This window comes from Lactuca serriola, chromosome 7, assembly GCF_051521515.1.
Source record: "Lactuca serriola cultivar US96UC23 chromosome 7, Lser_US96UC23_V15, whole genome shotgun sequence".
In the NCBI taxonomy this organism is placed as follows: domain Eukaryota; kingdom Viridiplantae; phylum Streptophyta; class Magnoliopsida; order Asterales; family Asteraceae; genus Lactuca; species Lactuca serriola.
Genome location: NC_136414.1, coordinates 28,156,270 through 28,171,326, shown reverse-complemented (window position 1 = coordinate 28,171,326; position 15,057 = coordinate 28,156,270). Strand labels below are relative to the sequence as shown.

Genomic DNA, 15,057 nt, shown 5'->3' with positions numbered 1-15,057 from the left:
ATATATATATATATATATATATATATATGAGTAAAAGTCAGTCTTACCGTTAGTAGGCCTCATTCACGAAGTTGGTCTATAAGGGGTGTTTAAGGAAATTGCCTACGATTGAATGGGTATCCACTCTTACCCCATCGCACTCTTGACTAGTGGAGGGTCGTTAGCCGAACGGGTAGGATAGGACAGAAACCTTCCGTTATAAGTATAATGAAATATAAAAGTAACTAAATGTTTTCATAAAATTCTCAATCTTAGTTACTTTAGGCAAAAGTGAATTGATGCACTTCCATGAAATTACACTTCGTACCCTTGCGAAGACGTTAGTGGAGCGTGTGTGGTTAACCGGCACACTAAATGGTTCTAAGCAAAGGTAGCAAAGGGTGACTCAATGTTTGTCATAGTTCGGTGGAGCGTGTGTGGTTTACCGGCACATCGAATAGGTGACTGTAACATGTGAGGGCACCATGTAGATTTGCATGGTTATTCACACCCGCTTTGTGATCATCGGCATCCCAGTCACAAACTAGAGGGGCATATCGAGATTTAAACATGCCATTGAAATGTTCAATGAATCTCAAAGGTTCTAGGAGTTTTCATAGATTTAAAACTTAAATTTTCTTTTTCGTTTTCTATGGTGGAAAATTAGTGAATCGTCATTCACGTACCTTCAAATATTCTGCAATTAGGGTTACGGCATCCCTTTCCCGAGTTGTAAAATATTGTGTTGGGTCCTAGCCTTGGTATATCATTTGGGTGATTAACTGAGGACTCAATAAATCAACTAACTTGAATTTGTTTTCTCCCGTTTTGTAGATGTCAAAGTTCGACAACTATGGTCTTCCCAAATCCCGTGGAACAAGCATTCCACATGAAGATGATATTCCACGATTCGATCGAGGAACAAGAAATCATGCTTCACTTCCTCCTCCTCCTCCCGTTGTTCTCCCTAACCCACAAGATCGAAGAATTGAAAGGTTCAATATCACTAAAGCCCTATTGGAAATGAAACATGAAGATGGTAAACCCGTGTGTGCCCATGTTCTAGGAATGAAATCACACATCGATAGGTTGATAATGTTGGGTGCATCATTCCCTGATGAGTTGGCTATAGGCTAGGTTCTACAGTCACTCCCTGAATCATATAATGAGTTCAAAAGAAAGTATTATATGATGGATCATGACGCAAACCTCATTGACCTAACTTACATGCTCATTGCTGCTGAATCAGAAATGATTTGGCAAAGCAATGGAGCATATTTGTTAGGAAAGTCAACCAACCATGTTTCCGAGAACGTTCTAGGAGAACCAACCTGCGTTTGCTGCCAAGAGAAAGGGCGTTGGATACGAGTCTACCCTAAGAGCCTGAAGAGTCCAGAAGATGGGAGAATCAAAGAGTATGGCTATGCTTCAGGTAAAATCCACTATCTAAATGAAATTTGTGACAACTTAAAGACGATGGAAAGGATTCCGGGAACGGAACGGGAGTTTGGAACCCCAAGAGGGCTAGAACGGAGTGCATGGGAGAGATTCCCGGAAAGGATGGTTCAGGGTGACATAAGACAGTTTTGAGCGGTCCGGATAGACTGAAGGCCGGAAGGCGTACCAGTCAGACCGAAGGCTCGGGGAACGGTCCAAACAGGCTGAAGGCCCAGGAGGGCGGTCCAGACATGCTGAAGGTTCTGGGAGTGGTCCAGATAGGCTGAAGGTCTGGTAAGGTGGTCCAGTCATGCTGAAGACTTTGTATGTGTTTGTGGGTCGGTATGAGGATAATGAGGGGATATGTCGCCATGAAATGGTAATCGATATGGTCTGGCCCCAAGTATTGATCATGATGATAGAGTTGGTGGGAGGTCGTGTGTGGGCATAGTTCGAGAATAGCAGTTGCTTTACATGGTTAGTATAGAGTGGAGTTTAGCTCGGTGGCACTTATAGGTGCGGTAAGGGTTGTTGAGTAGACTTCCTGGAAAGGAAAGGTATGTAGCTCCGGAAGGAGTTTGGGTCCTCTGAAAGGAAAGCGGCAGAATAAATGGGTAATCGAAAGTGCTTCAGTTGTTGGTAGTAAGCACTGGGATTGTACCAGACATATGGAAGCACATACGTGTTGGATGCCCGTTGAAGTTGTGGCAATGTTGGATGATGCACAGGCATGTTTTCAGTCTCCTTGGAAGAGGAGGAGGATACTGGTTCCAGATTGGGGATAGGGACAGAGGAAGGTGAGACAGCAGGTTAACAGACTCGGGAGTAGTCTGGACCGGTGTTGAGGACTGTATAAGGATATTACAGTCAGAGTTCAAGGACCTAGAGATCGTGATAGACTATACATAATGTTGAAAGACAAAACAATTCAACTTTGATACACCGTGTTTCGGGTTTCGGGTTGGTTTATTTACCCAAAACCAGTGGCACTAAACCGGCTAAAATCTTAAACAAAAAACGGTCAATCTTGAGAAACGATACCCAGCCTGCTATATTATTATCGGTCTTGGATCGGATCGTTCTAACGGAGCCAACTGCCCACACCTATTGTCATTTAGAATTTTCACAAGTTTTGATATGCTAAAATATTTTAGAATTTAAAACAAATTACCAGTTATATATTTTAATTGTTATTCTAATAATATAATATAATACAATAATAAAACATATGCTATTTCATTTTAAAAATATTAAATATATATTTAATGATGTAATTTAATATGATTGGAAAAAAAATAAATTTGGTGCTAAATAATTACGATTTTGTTGTTTTTTTAGAGTTGTTCTAAATAGGGTTGTGAAAAACTTGGATCAAACCGTAAATTCAAAAAGGCGAAAAATTAAATCTGAACAGCTTATATTCATTTTTATAGAAAGTTTTTAAATAACGTACTTATGATTCAATTTTTCGCTAGTGTGCAATCAATATCTAGTTTTCGGTTCGATTATTTTGTATTTTTGTGTTCTGGTTCCTACACAATGCACATTATAAGCACTAACCTTCAACTATAAGTAACACACTTACGTATACACATGAATTATATAAATCTCCCCCAAAAATTTCCGGCAAGTTTCACCATCAATCATGCTAGGATAGTTGTACCGCATGCATCGGGAGCGTGTTTTCCGTCATCAAACACTAAGTTTCCGTTAACAAAAGTTGCCAGAACTTTTCCAGCGAGTCTTGAACCCATGTATGCCGATATGCTCTACAAAAAAAAAATGTGATTACTTTAAAATGCAAGAAACAACATAATTTCATTAATTTATGTATTACATTAGTCTACTTTTATTTTTTATTTTATTTTCTTATCAAGACATTGTACCGGATGTTTCACATGTACGGTATGATTTTCATCAAGGTCAAACTCCTTTTCCGGTTCCCAAACCACAATATCCGCATGCTTCCCGATTGCGATCTCCCCCTGACAGAACAAAACAAAACAGATTGTCCTGTGCTTGACGTATATTGATATACTCAGAATGATCTGAACAGGACAAAAATTACAAATCACTTGTCTACCTTTAGATCTTGGCCAGCAAGTTTAGCAGGCTTCTCACTCCACCATGAAACTAATTTCTCTAAAGTGACACCATATCTAAGTCCATAGGACCATGTAACAGGAAGAACAAACTGAAAAAAAAAAATAATAATAATAAATAAATAAATAATAAATTTCACTTATTACCCCCTACAAACATTATGACAGCACATCTAGTCCCCTAACAAACAATTTATTACAAAAAGATCCAAGAACTAACCTGTAACGAAGATATACCTCCCCACGCCCTCAAAAAGTCGCCTTCCTCAAATAGTTTAAGCTCCGGTGCAGATGGTGAATGATCAGAGCTTAACATGTCGATATCTCCGCCCTAAAATTTAATCGTGAGAGCTTAAGATATGATAATCGATTTTGAATTTTGAATTTTTGATGCAAAAGCCAAAATTTTACTTACCATCAAAGCCTCCCAGAGTTTTTCTTTGTTGGATGCATCGCGAATGGGTGGTGAGCACTTGAAACGAGTATCGCCATCTGGGATCTTTTCTGCAGAAAAGGCTAAGTAATGCGGGCAAGTTTCAACAGTTACGCTATCACCATTGTTTTTTGCTTCCTACACATAAACAGTTTTTAATAAGTAAAAGTACCAAATGAAAGGGTATGCAAAGATACGAAGAGAAACCCTAATTACTTTGATCAATTCCAGAGAGGATCGCGAATCGGAGAGATGAACAATGTGAACATGAGCTCCTTCAGCTGGACCACCGATTCTAGTGTCTTTCGCTACTGTCAGCAACTCTCTAATGGCCGTCTCTTCCCTAAATGACGAAAATAACCCTGGTTACCATACTAATGTAAACTTTTTCATGTAGTTATCCTGAAACTTTTGGTGGTCATAACATAGAACCTAAACTTAATTTGAACCTTTCGGTTGGTTTGAAATTCAAGATCGAATCAAAGGGCATAATGGTCATTTTCCAATTTCTCAACATAATTTACACAAAGTCTAGAAGTACCATGAGGCGGGTCGGGTTTTAAGATATGTAGAATAGGATCTCGGATCATCACCACCATCTGTCAGTTCCAATTCTTGCTGTTTTTCAGCATGGACAAGCAAAGGTCTCTTGTACTTGGCCAATACAGATAGCCCTTCCTATATGTATACAAAAAGAAAGGAGGATGAGAAGGGTATTTTCGGCACATAACTGGAATGTATTTCCATTCACATAGGAGGGCTTTCTTGTCTTTTGCACATACAAGACATACCTTTTTGGTTCAGTTTTTGTCCAATTGACATAAGTATTAAAAATACTGAAGTACCTTGATATGGGTAGCATCTGTCATGGGGAAGTCGTTAATTCCTGAAGGACACATGAAAGACTGAAAATGGAACATATGCAGGAAACAAGTGTAAGATATAATGCGATATAAAGGAAAAAGAAAAACTGAAGTTTAAATCTTGAGTGTCCTAAAAATATGTACAGTTTTTTTACATTTTTGTACCTTGAGACCAAGAGCACCGGCGTTTAGGAGACCTTCTAGAATACTTGCATTAAATGCATTTTCGGGTACTAGACCTCCCCAAAACCCTAAGTAATAAAAGTAAATGTTAGATTCATCAACTTGAATATAATATTATAAGATATTGTAATTTTTTGTCCCATTAACATCAGTCTAATAAGTCTTAGGGCTTTTTGATAGTTGTTAATTGAGTCAGATCTGACTGAGTCAAGGTCTGAGTCATAGACACAACCCTGAATCTGACCGACCGGTGAGAGGCATATTAGAGGAGCTAGGACCGAGTCAAATGCTTCCAAATGTGATATCAAACAGTCTGAATTTGACCAATTCAGACCCAGCCTCTTACCAAACCCAGTAACAGGCATATCAAATAGCCCCTCACTGTCTCAGTTCAATGCATGTCAAAATACAGTACAAGACCATCATGTTCTGTCTTGCGAAACAAACGGGGCCTAAAATGAGAAGATAAAATTACATTTTTTTTTTCTTTTTATTAGTTTGAGGAGCTTACCAACATTAACATAAATCCTTCCTTTTGCAGCCTCTTTCTATCATCCGATTGTTCATGATCATAAGAGAATGATTTAGTATTCCACACGAAATAACCAAAAGAAGAACCAAAAATGGTGGAACCAAGATAAAACTATTTAAAAAATAAAAATAGTAGATGTTTGAACTTTGAAATGTATATTAGTCATCTTCACCTTAAGTTTTAAGGTTTCCTCAGAAACAGTAGATGGAAAGTTATTAAGAGGCATATCTATCAATGTTGTTATTCCACCTGTATAAACAAAGAAAATACAAAAAACAGTTTTTATTTTTATATCATATAAAAAAATATCCATTAACCAGTAAGTATTATTTTAATAATCATAAACATATTAGAATATTGTCTAATTGACATACCAGCAGCAGCAGCCTTGGTTCCTGAAGGAAATCCTTCCCATTCTGCCCTTCCTGGATCATCAAGATGTGCATGCCTATTGTCAACAACACAAACAAAATCACATTACACATAAAAGGTTTAATCTTTGATAAAGTATTGAATCTAGATTCTAGAACATGAAGATCTAGATAGAAAATCAAGATAATTTATGGGGGAAATTTCTTACACATCAATTAAACCAGGCATCAAAACAGCTTCTCCATAATCAATCACTGGTTCATTCTTGACTTGTCCTTGCCAATCCTTTTCTTTAACCAAAGATATGATGCTTCCTCCATTAATCTCAACTGTTCATTTGCATATTTAATCAATATAACCTCATACTGGAAAATCAGTTGACCTTTTAAAGTTCTATTACTTTTTCAGTTTCAAAGTTGATTAGAATTTTCTTACAAACTCTACATGTTTTATTTGTAGTAGATTGCTATGAATTTAGTAGTTAGAATCTATTTTTTTGCCAACTTATGTGCTTCACTTTTCTACCAATTTATGCAACCATGTTTCACCCTTTTACCTTTCACTTTTTTACATATTTATACAAACCGGTGAAAATATTACATGTTTTGGTAATAAAATCAAACATCGTTGCATTTCATCTAAAAGAAACACTTTGTTACATAAATTGCAAAAAAGTGTGAAACATTGTTGCATAAATTGCAAAACATATGAAGCATTGTTGCAAAAATGCGCATCTACCCATAAAAAATAATTTCTTTATATTGTAGTGCATCCCTAAAAAGATTTTATTTTTAATAATGCATATCCAAGTTGGAAAATCCAGATCAGCTAAACAAACCTGCACCAGAAATGATCTCATGGGGTGTCACAATGCGTTTGCTAGTAATCCAGTAATGATCATGAGGAAAAAGACTGCAGCCACTTGTTGTAGGCTGTTGCATTAGCATTTTAGTTTATTTAAATCAATATGAAAAAAGTTATGAAATTTGTAACTTACAACATAAAAGTTATTTATTACAACAGTTGTATGATTTTTTTTCGTATTATGAACGCATCTTTATACGTCTTTCGTTCATAAAGGCATTATATTTTTAATTGTTAATGATCATCATTTATGATTGCAAAAGGTTAAAGAAAAACATAGCACTACTGAAAGCAATAAATTTCACATGGTAACTGATATAGAAAGTTTAGAAAAAGTAAAGATCTTAAACTTTACATTTACCCTCAGAACTCTGTTTTGTTGTAACTTCTCCTTTACATTCTCAAAATATAATTAAACTAGCTTTAGATGATCAGAAAATCTTAATCAAAATGGGATTTTCTGAACACTGCAAGAAAGAAAATAAACTCAAATAGGGCAATAACTTAATTATGTCAGAGTATGTGTTTCTTTAGTCCTTATACATGTGTCCAAATGCACGTGACACAAAAAGACACAAAACAAATAGTTGGTTTGTTTTTTCTGGTGTAGGTGCTTATGTGTGTAAATATGCCTCAAAAGTTCATCAAGAAAAGCAGAAAAATCAAATATTTTGGGGAAATTTTTTATGGATTCTGAAAGATTCAATCAAAAGAGTGTAAAAGTTGAATCTTTGATGAGATTAGAAGATGAACACACCTGCACTATTAAATTTCAAAAGTACCCCTTTATATTTCTTAGCTTTTTACAAATTTGTCTTACATCTCTTTGTTACTAGTATTGTAATATATGTGAATTTCCAAAAGTATTTAATTTTTGAAACATAAAGATTAAATTTATTATATATGATAATTAATATCAATTTAACATATAACATAATATTACAAGGAACAAGTATTACATTATAATGATAGTTATACAATTAAATTAACTAGAAATGTGTTAACTAAATCTTGAAGGATCAAATATGTACACTTGAAAGTTTAATTTTAAGAACCATGTTACTATGCAACAAAACAAAAAAAACATTCCGCAAAAAAACAAAAAGTTACACAAAGCCCCATATTGCCAAGTTGATGATTATTTAATGAATTGTGAAATTTGTCCAAAAGATGATCAATTTATCTATTCATCCTCCAATTTTAGTCAGTTGTGTGATCAAACCCATCACAATTTTATTATCTGAGTTTGATTCATAATAATCATTTTCGAGATATTAGATTGTCAAAGCTTATAGAAGATACTAGCATCCATAATTGCCAAATTAAACTGAATTCAGTTTAATAAGAATAAGTTAACCGAAAGATTAGCACATAGACAATACATCACTAAACAGAACTAGGGTTTATCAGAAGAACAAAAAAAGGGGGAAATCTAACCTTTGGAGAGTTGTAATCGAAGTAGACGATGAATAGCAAATACAAAAGCAGTGGTACCATAGACAAAAGCAGCCTCCAAGTTCCTGATTCCATCTCAATCAGCGGCAAGAGTTTGGCCGGAAACTGTGATCTTAGCCGGAAAAAGGTGGAGTCTTTGGCCTGAAAGTATGATATCGATCACAGTAGGTGTTTTCCGGTGGTCTGTGGTTCATCTGGCTGCGGTTTTATGGACGAAGGTGATCTATCAGAGATCAATGGATCGTGTGTGCAATGCACAAGTGGTTGTGGGGTGAGTGCAGTGGGCCCATCTGCCTTTGTATAAGAAAAACGACAAAGATTTTCTTATGTTTCCAAGCTTTTAAATCTATTTTTTAAAAGGATTTTTTAATATGTGTCTAAAATAATTAATCACAATTATTATCATAATTAAATGTGAAATGCATTAATTATGGAGATTATTAATGAATTTTATATTTAATTATGGTAATATTTTTTATAATTAATATGTTTAACATTTAATTATAGTAATAATTGTTTTAATTAATATTTCTTATATGTGTCCTTAGGGCACATATTAGAAAATCCCTTTTTTAAAAGGGTATTCAAGATGCGTTCTCTACATATCTTGGATCACGTTATTTCAAGTGGAGTGAGCGGAGTGATTGGGTGTAAATAGTTTTTAGAATATTAGTGTTTATTGTTTATTTGTTTATTGTGGTGAAACTAAGTATTTTTTTTTAAATGTATTTGGATTAGTTTATTACGGTAGAAATAAATAATAAGCAATAAATATTTAAGTGTTTGGCAAAATAAAACAACTTATATGAGTAAAATAACCAATAAGCAATAAGCATTCATCCCTTGCTTATTAAAATCAGCTTATTTTGCTTATTCCTACCGCAATAAGCTGATTTTTAAAGACTCTTATCCAAACACTTAAATTTGCTTATTACGGTGGGATTAAACAATAAGCAATAAGTAGCCTATTTTTTCCATATCCAAACACCCCCTCAATTGTCTTATATATTTTTAAGACAAGTGTGTAAAGTTCGATCTCAATCAATATAAGCAAAAAGGATAATGGCAATCAATATAAGCAAAAAGGATAATGGCAATCAATATAAGCATAAAGATAATAGGTTAAAATGGCAATATATTTTTTTATTTATATATTTGGTTGTTAAGTTTTTTTCCGTTTATATCTATCATTTCAATTTGTTTAACCGTACACATTTAGTCCTTATAACCGGCTACTTCAAATGAGACAGAGAAAATGACTTAATAAGTAAATATATTTCTCACTTTGTATACATTTATTCCTTAATATTTTTTGTATATTTAGTCTTTAATATTTATTTGTTGCAAAATAAATCTTTGTTCTTGCAAACATTCAGTATTTATGACCGATTTATTTAAGTTTTTATCACAGCATCATACGTAGGACAATCATTAATGAGATATCCTAAGTTGTTCATGCTTACGGCCACTGCGACCTCAATTGCTTTGTACTTAGGTGTTGTGTTTCGAACGTCATAACTTCTTTATACGATCTCAGATTTAACAATCTTTATATTCACACGTTCGTATTTGAATCTACTATAATTAACGTTTAGATTACTCCCGCTAAAAAGAACTATATTTTTACTTACGATTTTATAAAGAAATGTTCATACATACAGTTATAAAGAACACATGTATATAAAGATCGTAAGTAAAGTTATATTACTTTTTAACGTGAATAATCTAAACAAAAGTTGTAGTAGACTCAAATACGAACGTATGGATATAAAGATCGTTAAAATCTAAAATCGTATGAGAAAGTTATGACGTTAAGAACACAAGACCTAAGCAGCCAAGCAACTGAGGTTACGGTGGTCATAATCATCAACAACCTCAAACTCTTCATTAATGATTGTCTCACGTAAGAGGCATTATTCTATTTATAGTGGACTACTAGGTCAAGGGGAATTAGGTCAAGTCTTGGGCCAGCCCAATTCAGGCCTAACTAGTAAAGAGTTGTGCAAGATCGTCCGGAGGCGCCGGGCGGAGCTAGCGGGCATGCTACCGGGCGCGCCCCAGGCAAGGGAGCGTCAGGTTGGGCCAGCAGGAGAGTCCCCAGCAAGGCTAGCAAGGGAGTCCCCAGTCCGGGCCAACATGAGAGTCCCCAGCAAGGCTGTCAAGGGAGCGCCAGGCGAGGCTGGTGCACCAGAGCTGTCTAGGCCATGCTAATGGACCATATAGCATCACCATCCAAAAAGGAATGAATATTATCATCAACAAATTGAAAAATAAAACTAGATTTTCTTAAACAGGAAACAGATACAATATTTCTAGTAATAGAGGTAATCAAACACATATTGTTTAATGTTAAGTACAGACTAGATGGTAATTGTAAATCAAAATGTCCTATTAAGTTCATTAGATCATTAGATTGGAACATATAACCATAAAGGGATCTCAAGGATCTATAAAGTTTCCAACTTTATTGAATGGATTCACTCAAACCACCTTGAATCATGATGAACAGGCTTATAAGCCAAGATCTAGAAGAATATCACATAAATGTAGGAACTTGGGGACTTACAAAGGTCCAGAAGATGTGCAAGAAGGTAATAAAGAGGTTTACTTGTTGGATTTTTGCTTGATGATATTAGGTTCATTAGCATGGCCTAGACGACTCTAGCGCGCCAACTTTGTCTAGCGCTCTCCTGCCAGCCCTGCCCAGTGCACCCTTGCCAGCCCTGCCTAACACTCTCCTGCCAGCCCTGACTAGCGCTCCCTTGTCGGCCTTACCTGACACTCTTCGGTCAGCCCTTCCTAGCGCTCCCTTTCTAACCTCGCCTGGAGCGCTCCCGCAAGCCTTGTCGGGTGCGCACTCGTTAGCCTCGCTCGGCGCACCAAGGTGACCATGTCCATCTCCTTACTAGTTGGGACTAAATTGGGTTGGCCCAAGGCCTAAACTAATTCCCCTTGACCTAGTGGTCCCTTATAAACCGATCAGTACCTCCTCCATGGAGAGGGACTTTTCCCAGTGACTCAACTGCCACTCTCCACATTCAGCCTCCATGCCTATACACTACCCCAACACCAAGATGGTTTTATCTAGCTAGTGAGAATCATCTTATCTCTACCAATCGATCTAACATGATCGTCGGAGCCTGCTCCTAGGGCACAGTCCATGGAGCGGTTCTAATGACTTTGCTCTGTGATTCTCAGATCTCCGTCATAGCATCTATCTAAAAGAGACGGAGTTCTTTGTCGCATCATTCATCAACTACTATAAATACCAACATCCTTCTTTATTTTTCATCTTATTTAAACATTTTTCATTCAACTCTAATAACTTTTTTTATTTTTCATCGTCTTCAAACCTTCATCTCGAAATAGAAATTTCTCATATTCGGACCACGGATGAAGAGATTATATTAGCTCGTGCATGGATTGATGTAACTGAAGAGTCAATCAACATCGACACTGCAGTGCAGTTTCACTCTATATTTCTATATTTCTTAGGATGAGGCGTGAAGCAGTAAATGGTGAAAATGAAGGAATTATGTTGCTCAATGTTGTTGAGACTTTCCGTGAAGAAACTTACAAATCTTACTGGTTTGTTGAGTTTTGACAAATGAGACAAATGACGTCAGTATATCGAATGAACTTGTTTTTTGTTTTATTTTAATTTGAGTTTTAATATTTCTCATGTTTTCAATTTCAAGTGTGTCGTGTGTTTTCTAATTTTAAGTTAGTTGTTTTTTAATTTCAAGTGTACTTGTTCTTAGTATTTTTAATGAAAATTTTAGTTCTATATATTAGTTTTTTATATAAAATATTTTTTGTTTCAAAAAAATATGTTACACGGTAAAAGTGACAAACCACATCCTCTAAATGACAAACTTTCGAAGGTGTTTGGCAAATCCTAGGTGGCCCCTTTTCCATAAAAATGATGTAGCAAAAATGACAGCAAGCCTAATAGAAAGCAATATAAAGCAAAGAAAAGGGATTTCGGATTTAGTTTAAGCAAATCATTGAACCCCTTTTCTATAAACGGCCCCTGTCCTCCCCATTGACTGCTTCTCCTCAAACAAAGACCCATTTTGATGGAAAATCCACGAAACCCCAAATCAGATCACAAGTTGATGAATACCTTTATGAACGACATACAAGACATTCAAAATCCCCAAAAAACAAAGGATTTGGTGGTTGTCATAAACCTACTTTTATACAAATGTAGAAATAAACCATGTGTCTTTTTTCCGTTTGTCTACTTCACATGAGAATCATAAGAGTCAGAGCTTGAGTCAGGCTGAACGAGTTGGAGCTTGTCAATGTATATGAAGAACCTTTTAAGATTTTCCCTTGTTAATGTGGCCATGTCGATTGCCTCTTTCTTGTCCACATACACCCACAGCTCACCCGAGTCTATTCTTTTTAGGCTTACTCGACAAAACGGGCAAGACATTGATCTTCTTCGCCTGCAATTTGTTCCAAGAGTGAATCGTCAGGTTTTTGTATGCAAGAAATAGCAATGTACTTTGACTTATTTATTTATTTCAAACTGTTTCTTATTAACAAATCAACCAAGTACATTGCTATTTCTTGCCCCATAGTGACGAGGTAGAGAAGCATATATATATATATATATATATATATATATATATATATATATATATATATATATATATATATATATATATATATACATACCAGTCATCATAGCAACCGCAGCACATTTCATGGCTACATTTTGGTAAAACAAGTTTGTCTTTTGTTTCCATGCAAATACCACATTCTTCTTCTGATTCAATATCAATATCTGAACAATTTCGACTTTCATTGTTGTCTTCTCGTTTAGAATATCGTTCCACACATGTCCTTTTCTGCTTTCTATCTTCTGAACTCATGACTCCACTTTGAAGTTGCATTAAAGATGGATATATAATACCTTCATTGTAAAATGGTTATTTAGTCCCATTCAAACAGTTTATTCAGTCTAAGAAAAGAAAACAAATGTTACGTGTACAACAGGTTATCCAAATAGACATCATTAAACAACCCTTTAATCCAGTAAGCTATAAACATCATTCAATATTCATCCGGACAAAGACTTGTTGAAATAAGAACACGATTTTTTTCAAAGATGGTGAAAGAAAATTAAGACCATACCATAGAATTCTCTAATACTCGCCTTTCTTTCATGTGTAGACATGGATGTGGAGCCATCAACGTAAACCTGTAGCATATACAATCAAGAAATAAGTAACTTTAAGGAAAAGCTGGAAAACAAAAAGATAATATGAATTAAAGGGATATATGATTAAAAGATTACATATATAATGAAAAATGTTGGGATTTTTGACCTTGTAAATCAAGATTCTTAACAACCCTAGAGCACCTGCAAGGTGGCAATCTGACCATTGAACAAAGAAAAGCAAAAACTGTGCTGATGCGCTATAAGACATTCGCATCTGTACATTTGCCCCATCGTACTCCCTTTGTAAATCCGAAGCTCTGCAAATCCATAACATATGGTAACAAAAACATCAAAATTCATATTGGTTTTGAACTTAAATTGTAGCAAATTTGATTAAAAGTCAAAATTTATATCCCATTTTTCAACGAATTAAGAAAAGAAAGCATTGTTCATGGATGGAAATTGGAATAGAGATTAACTTCACAAGTATAGGTGTTTCTTTCTTATTTAAGGACACGAAAATACTTTACTTAGAAAAAAAAATTTAAATCTAAGTACACCTTGGGTTAAAAAAGATAACTCTATCGCTATAAACTTGCTTGATAACCCAAAAAGGCGACACCTTTATCCATTTTAGAAGCAATAATTAAGTAAACCAGAAATCGAAAGCCGAGTTAGAACAACCCCAGATCAACGATTGCTCTAAATCATTTAAAAGAGAAAAAAAAATCCTCATGTCGACATAAAAACAGAGTGAAGTGGTAGAATTCTTACAGAGTATTAGCATGTTGAATATCTGCTTCAAGAACTTTGAGAGAATCCTTGAAGGATTTTCTCATTGATCCTCCTACATACATCTATTGCTCCCTCTATCTAATTTTACATAAACCCTAGAATTGTATTAATTTCCTCTATCTAGAAACAGACTTGAATGAGACTGTGGTGATGGGGTTTGTCTGTCTCTATCTTGTTCACGAAAGCATGGAAGAACTGTGTCACTGTCAAGATGCAACGTGGAGTTGAGGGTAGTGTAACACGTAGGCCTTTGAAGTTTTCTTGAAATGATTGCTATTTGTAGTAATGTGTGTAGTGGTTTAATGGGGAAAAATGTGGCTAGATCCTTACCTCGATATTATTTGTTTCAGTAAAGACCCTTGTTTTTCGGATTATGACAATAGAGACCATTTCATATTTCTTTATAGTTAAGTGATCTCAAAATTCAATATAGTTGAAGAAACTTTTTATTTATTTTTAGAAATCTGATTATTTTAGTTGGTATTGTTGTATTATAGTAACAAACAATTACCACACTCTCCTATTTAAAATTTTTGGTTCTAAATAACGTAAGATGTGGCTTGACGGTAAGGTAAACGTTAAGCCATGACAAGCCTTAACGAGTCATGACGTTTTTCAAGGCGTGACTATATTATATACATTAAAAGATATAAATCATATAATTATTGAATTTTATAAGATATATGAAGCTTTTAGAAATGTTATATTAATATCTAATAGAAAAAAAATTAACAAAAACTCATTTATTTTAGGCACGATAAATAAAACAACAGAAAAAAAAAAACAAAACAAAAAAACCTGCGCCTTGAAAAAAACCTGCGCCATAACGCGATAAGGCACGTCTTGACACGTTATTTGGACGTCACGCT

General features: G+C 35.1%; 2 protein-coding genes across 6 annotated transcripts in view; both read right to left on the bottom strand.

Annotated features, from left to right (window-relative positions):
• Window positions 1-8,477, bottom strand: part of ALN (allantoinase) — a 31,210-nt gene extending 22,733 nt beyond the window's left edge. Inside the window, exons 1-16 of one of the 5 annotated variants that reach the window (XR_013687092.1) lie at window positions 8,203-8,477; window positions 6,740-6,833; window positions 6,110-6,230; window positions 5,904-5,977; window positions 5,702-5,778; window positions 5,509-5,545; window positions 4,980-5,065; window positions 4,797-4,856; window positions 4,493-4,629; window positions 4,168-4,294; window positions 3,934-4,089; window positions 3,739-3,849; window positions 3,500-3,610; window positions 3,303-3,401; window positions 3,002-3,185; window positions 2,369-2,520 (exon numbers count right to left, since the gene is read on the bottom strand). Coding sequence is in view for 1 of the 5 variants with exons in the window: in XM_079008381.1 (XP_078864507.1) it covers window positions 3,060-3,185; window positions 3,303-3,401; window positions 3,500-3,610; window positions 3,739-3,849; window positions 3,934-4,089; window positions 4,168-4,294; window positions 4,493-4,629; window positions 4,797-4,856; window positions 4,980-5,065; window positions 5,509-5,545; window positions 5,702-5,778; window positions 5,904-5,977; window positions 6,110-6,230; window positions 6,740-6,833; window positions 8,203-8,295 (1,509 nt within the window). In the remaining 4 variants the exon portion in view is untranslated. Of the gene's footprint in view, window positions 1-2,368; window positions 2,521-2,816; window positions 3,186-3,302; window positions 3,402-3,499; window positions 3,611-3,738; window positions 3,850-3,933; window positions 4,090-4,167; window positions 4,295-4,492; window positions 4,630-4,796; window positions 4,857-4,979; window positions 5,066-5,508; window positions 5,546-5,701; window positions 5,779-5,903; window positions 5,978-6,109; window positions 6,231-6,739; window positions 6,834-8,202 lie in introns of those variants that run through there. The other 4 variants (XR_013687090.1, XR_013687091.1, XR_013687093.1 and 1 more) reach the window with 4 other exon arrangements.
• Window positions 8,478-12,279: 3,802 nt separating this feature from the next.
• Window positions 12,280-14,446, bottom strand: LOC145063492 (E3 ubiquitin-protein ligase AIRP2-like). The gene is made up of 5 exons (XM_079011083.1): window positions 14,168-14,446; window positions 13,560-13,710; window positions 13,366-13,432; window positions 12,907-13,144; window positions 12,280-12,674 (listed from the first exon to the last, which is right to left on the bottom strand). The coding sequence occupies exons 1-5, from the start codon at window positions 14,248-14,250 to the stop codon at window positions 12,464-12,466; spliced, it is 750 nt and encodes a 249-aa protein (XP_078867209.1). The 5' UTR covers window positions 14,251-14,446; the 3' UTR covers window positions 12,280-12,463.
• Between the last annotated feature and the right edge of the window lie 611 nt (window positions 14,447-15,057).

Coding starts and splice junctions, on each gene's coding strand:
- LOC145063492 (XM_079011083.1), bottom strand. CDS start 14,250: ATGTATGTAGGAGGATCAATGAGAAAATCCTTCAAGGATTCTCTCAAA. Junction 13,433..13,559: donor TAAGAATCTTGATTTACAAG/GTCAAAAATCCC, acceptor TATATGCTACAG/GTTTACGTTGATGGCTCCAC. Junction 13,145..13,365: donor GAGTATTAGAGAATTCTATG/GTATGGTCTTAA, acceptor TTTACAATGAAG/GTATTATATATCCATCTTTA.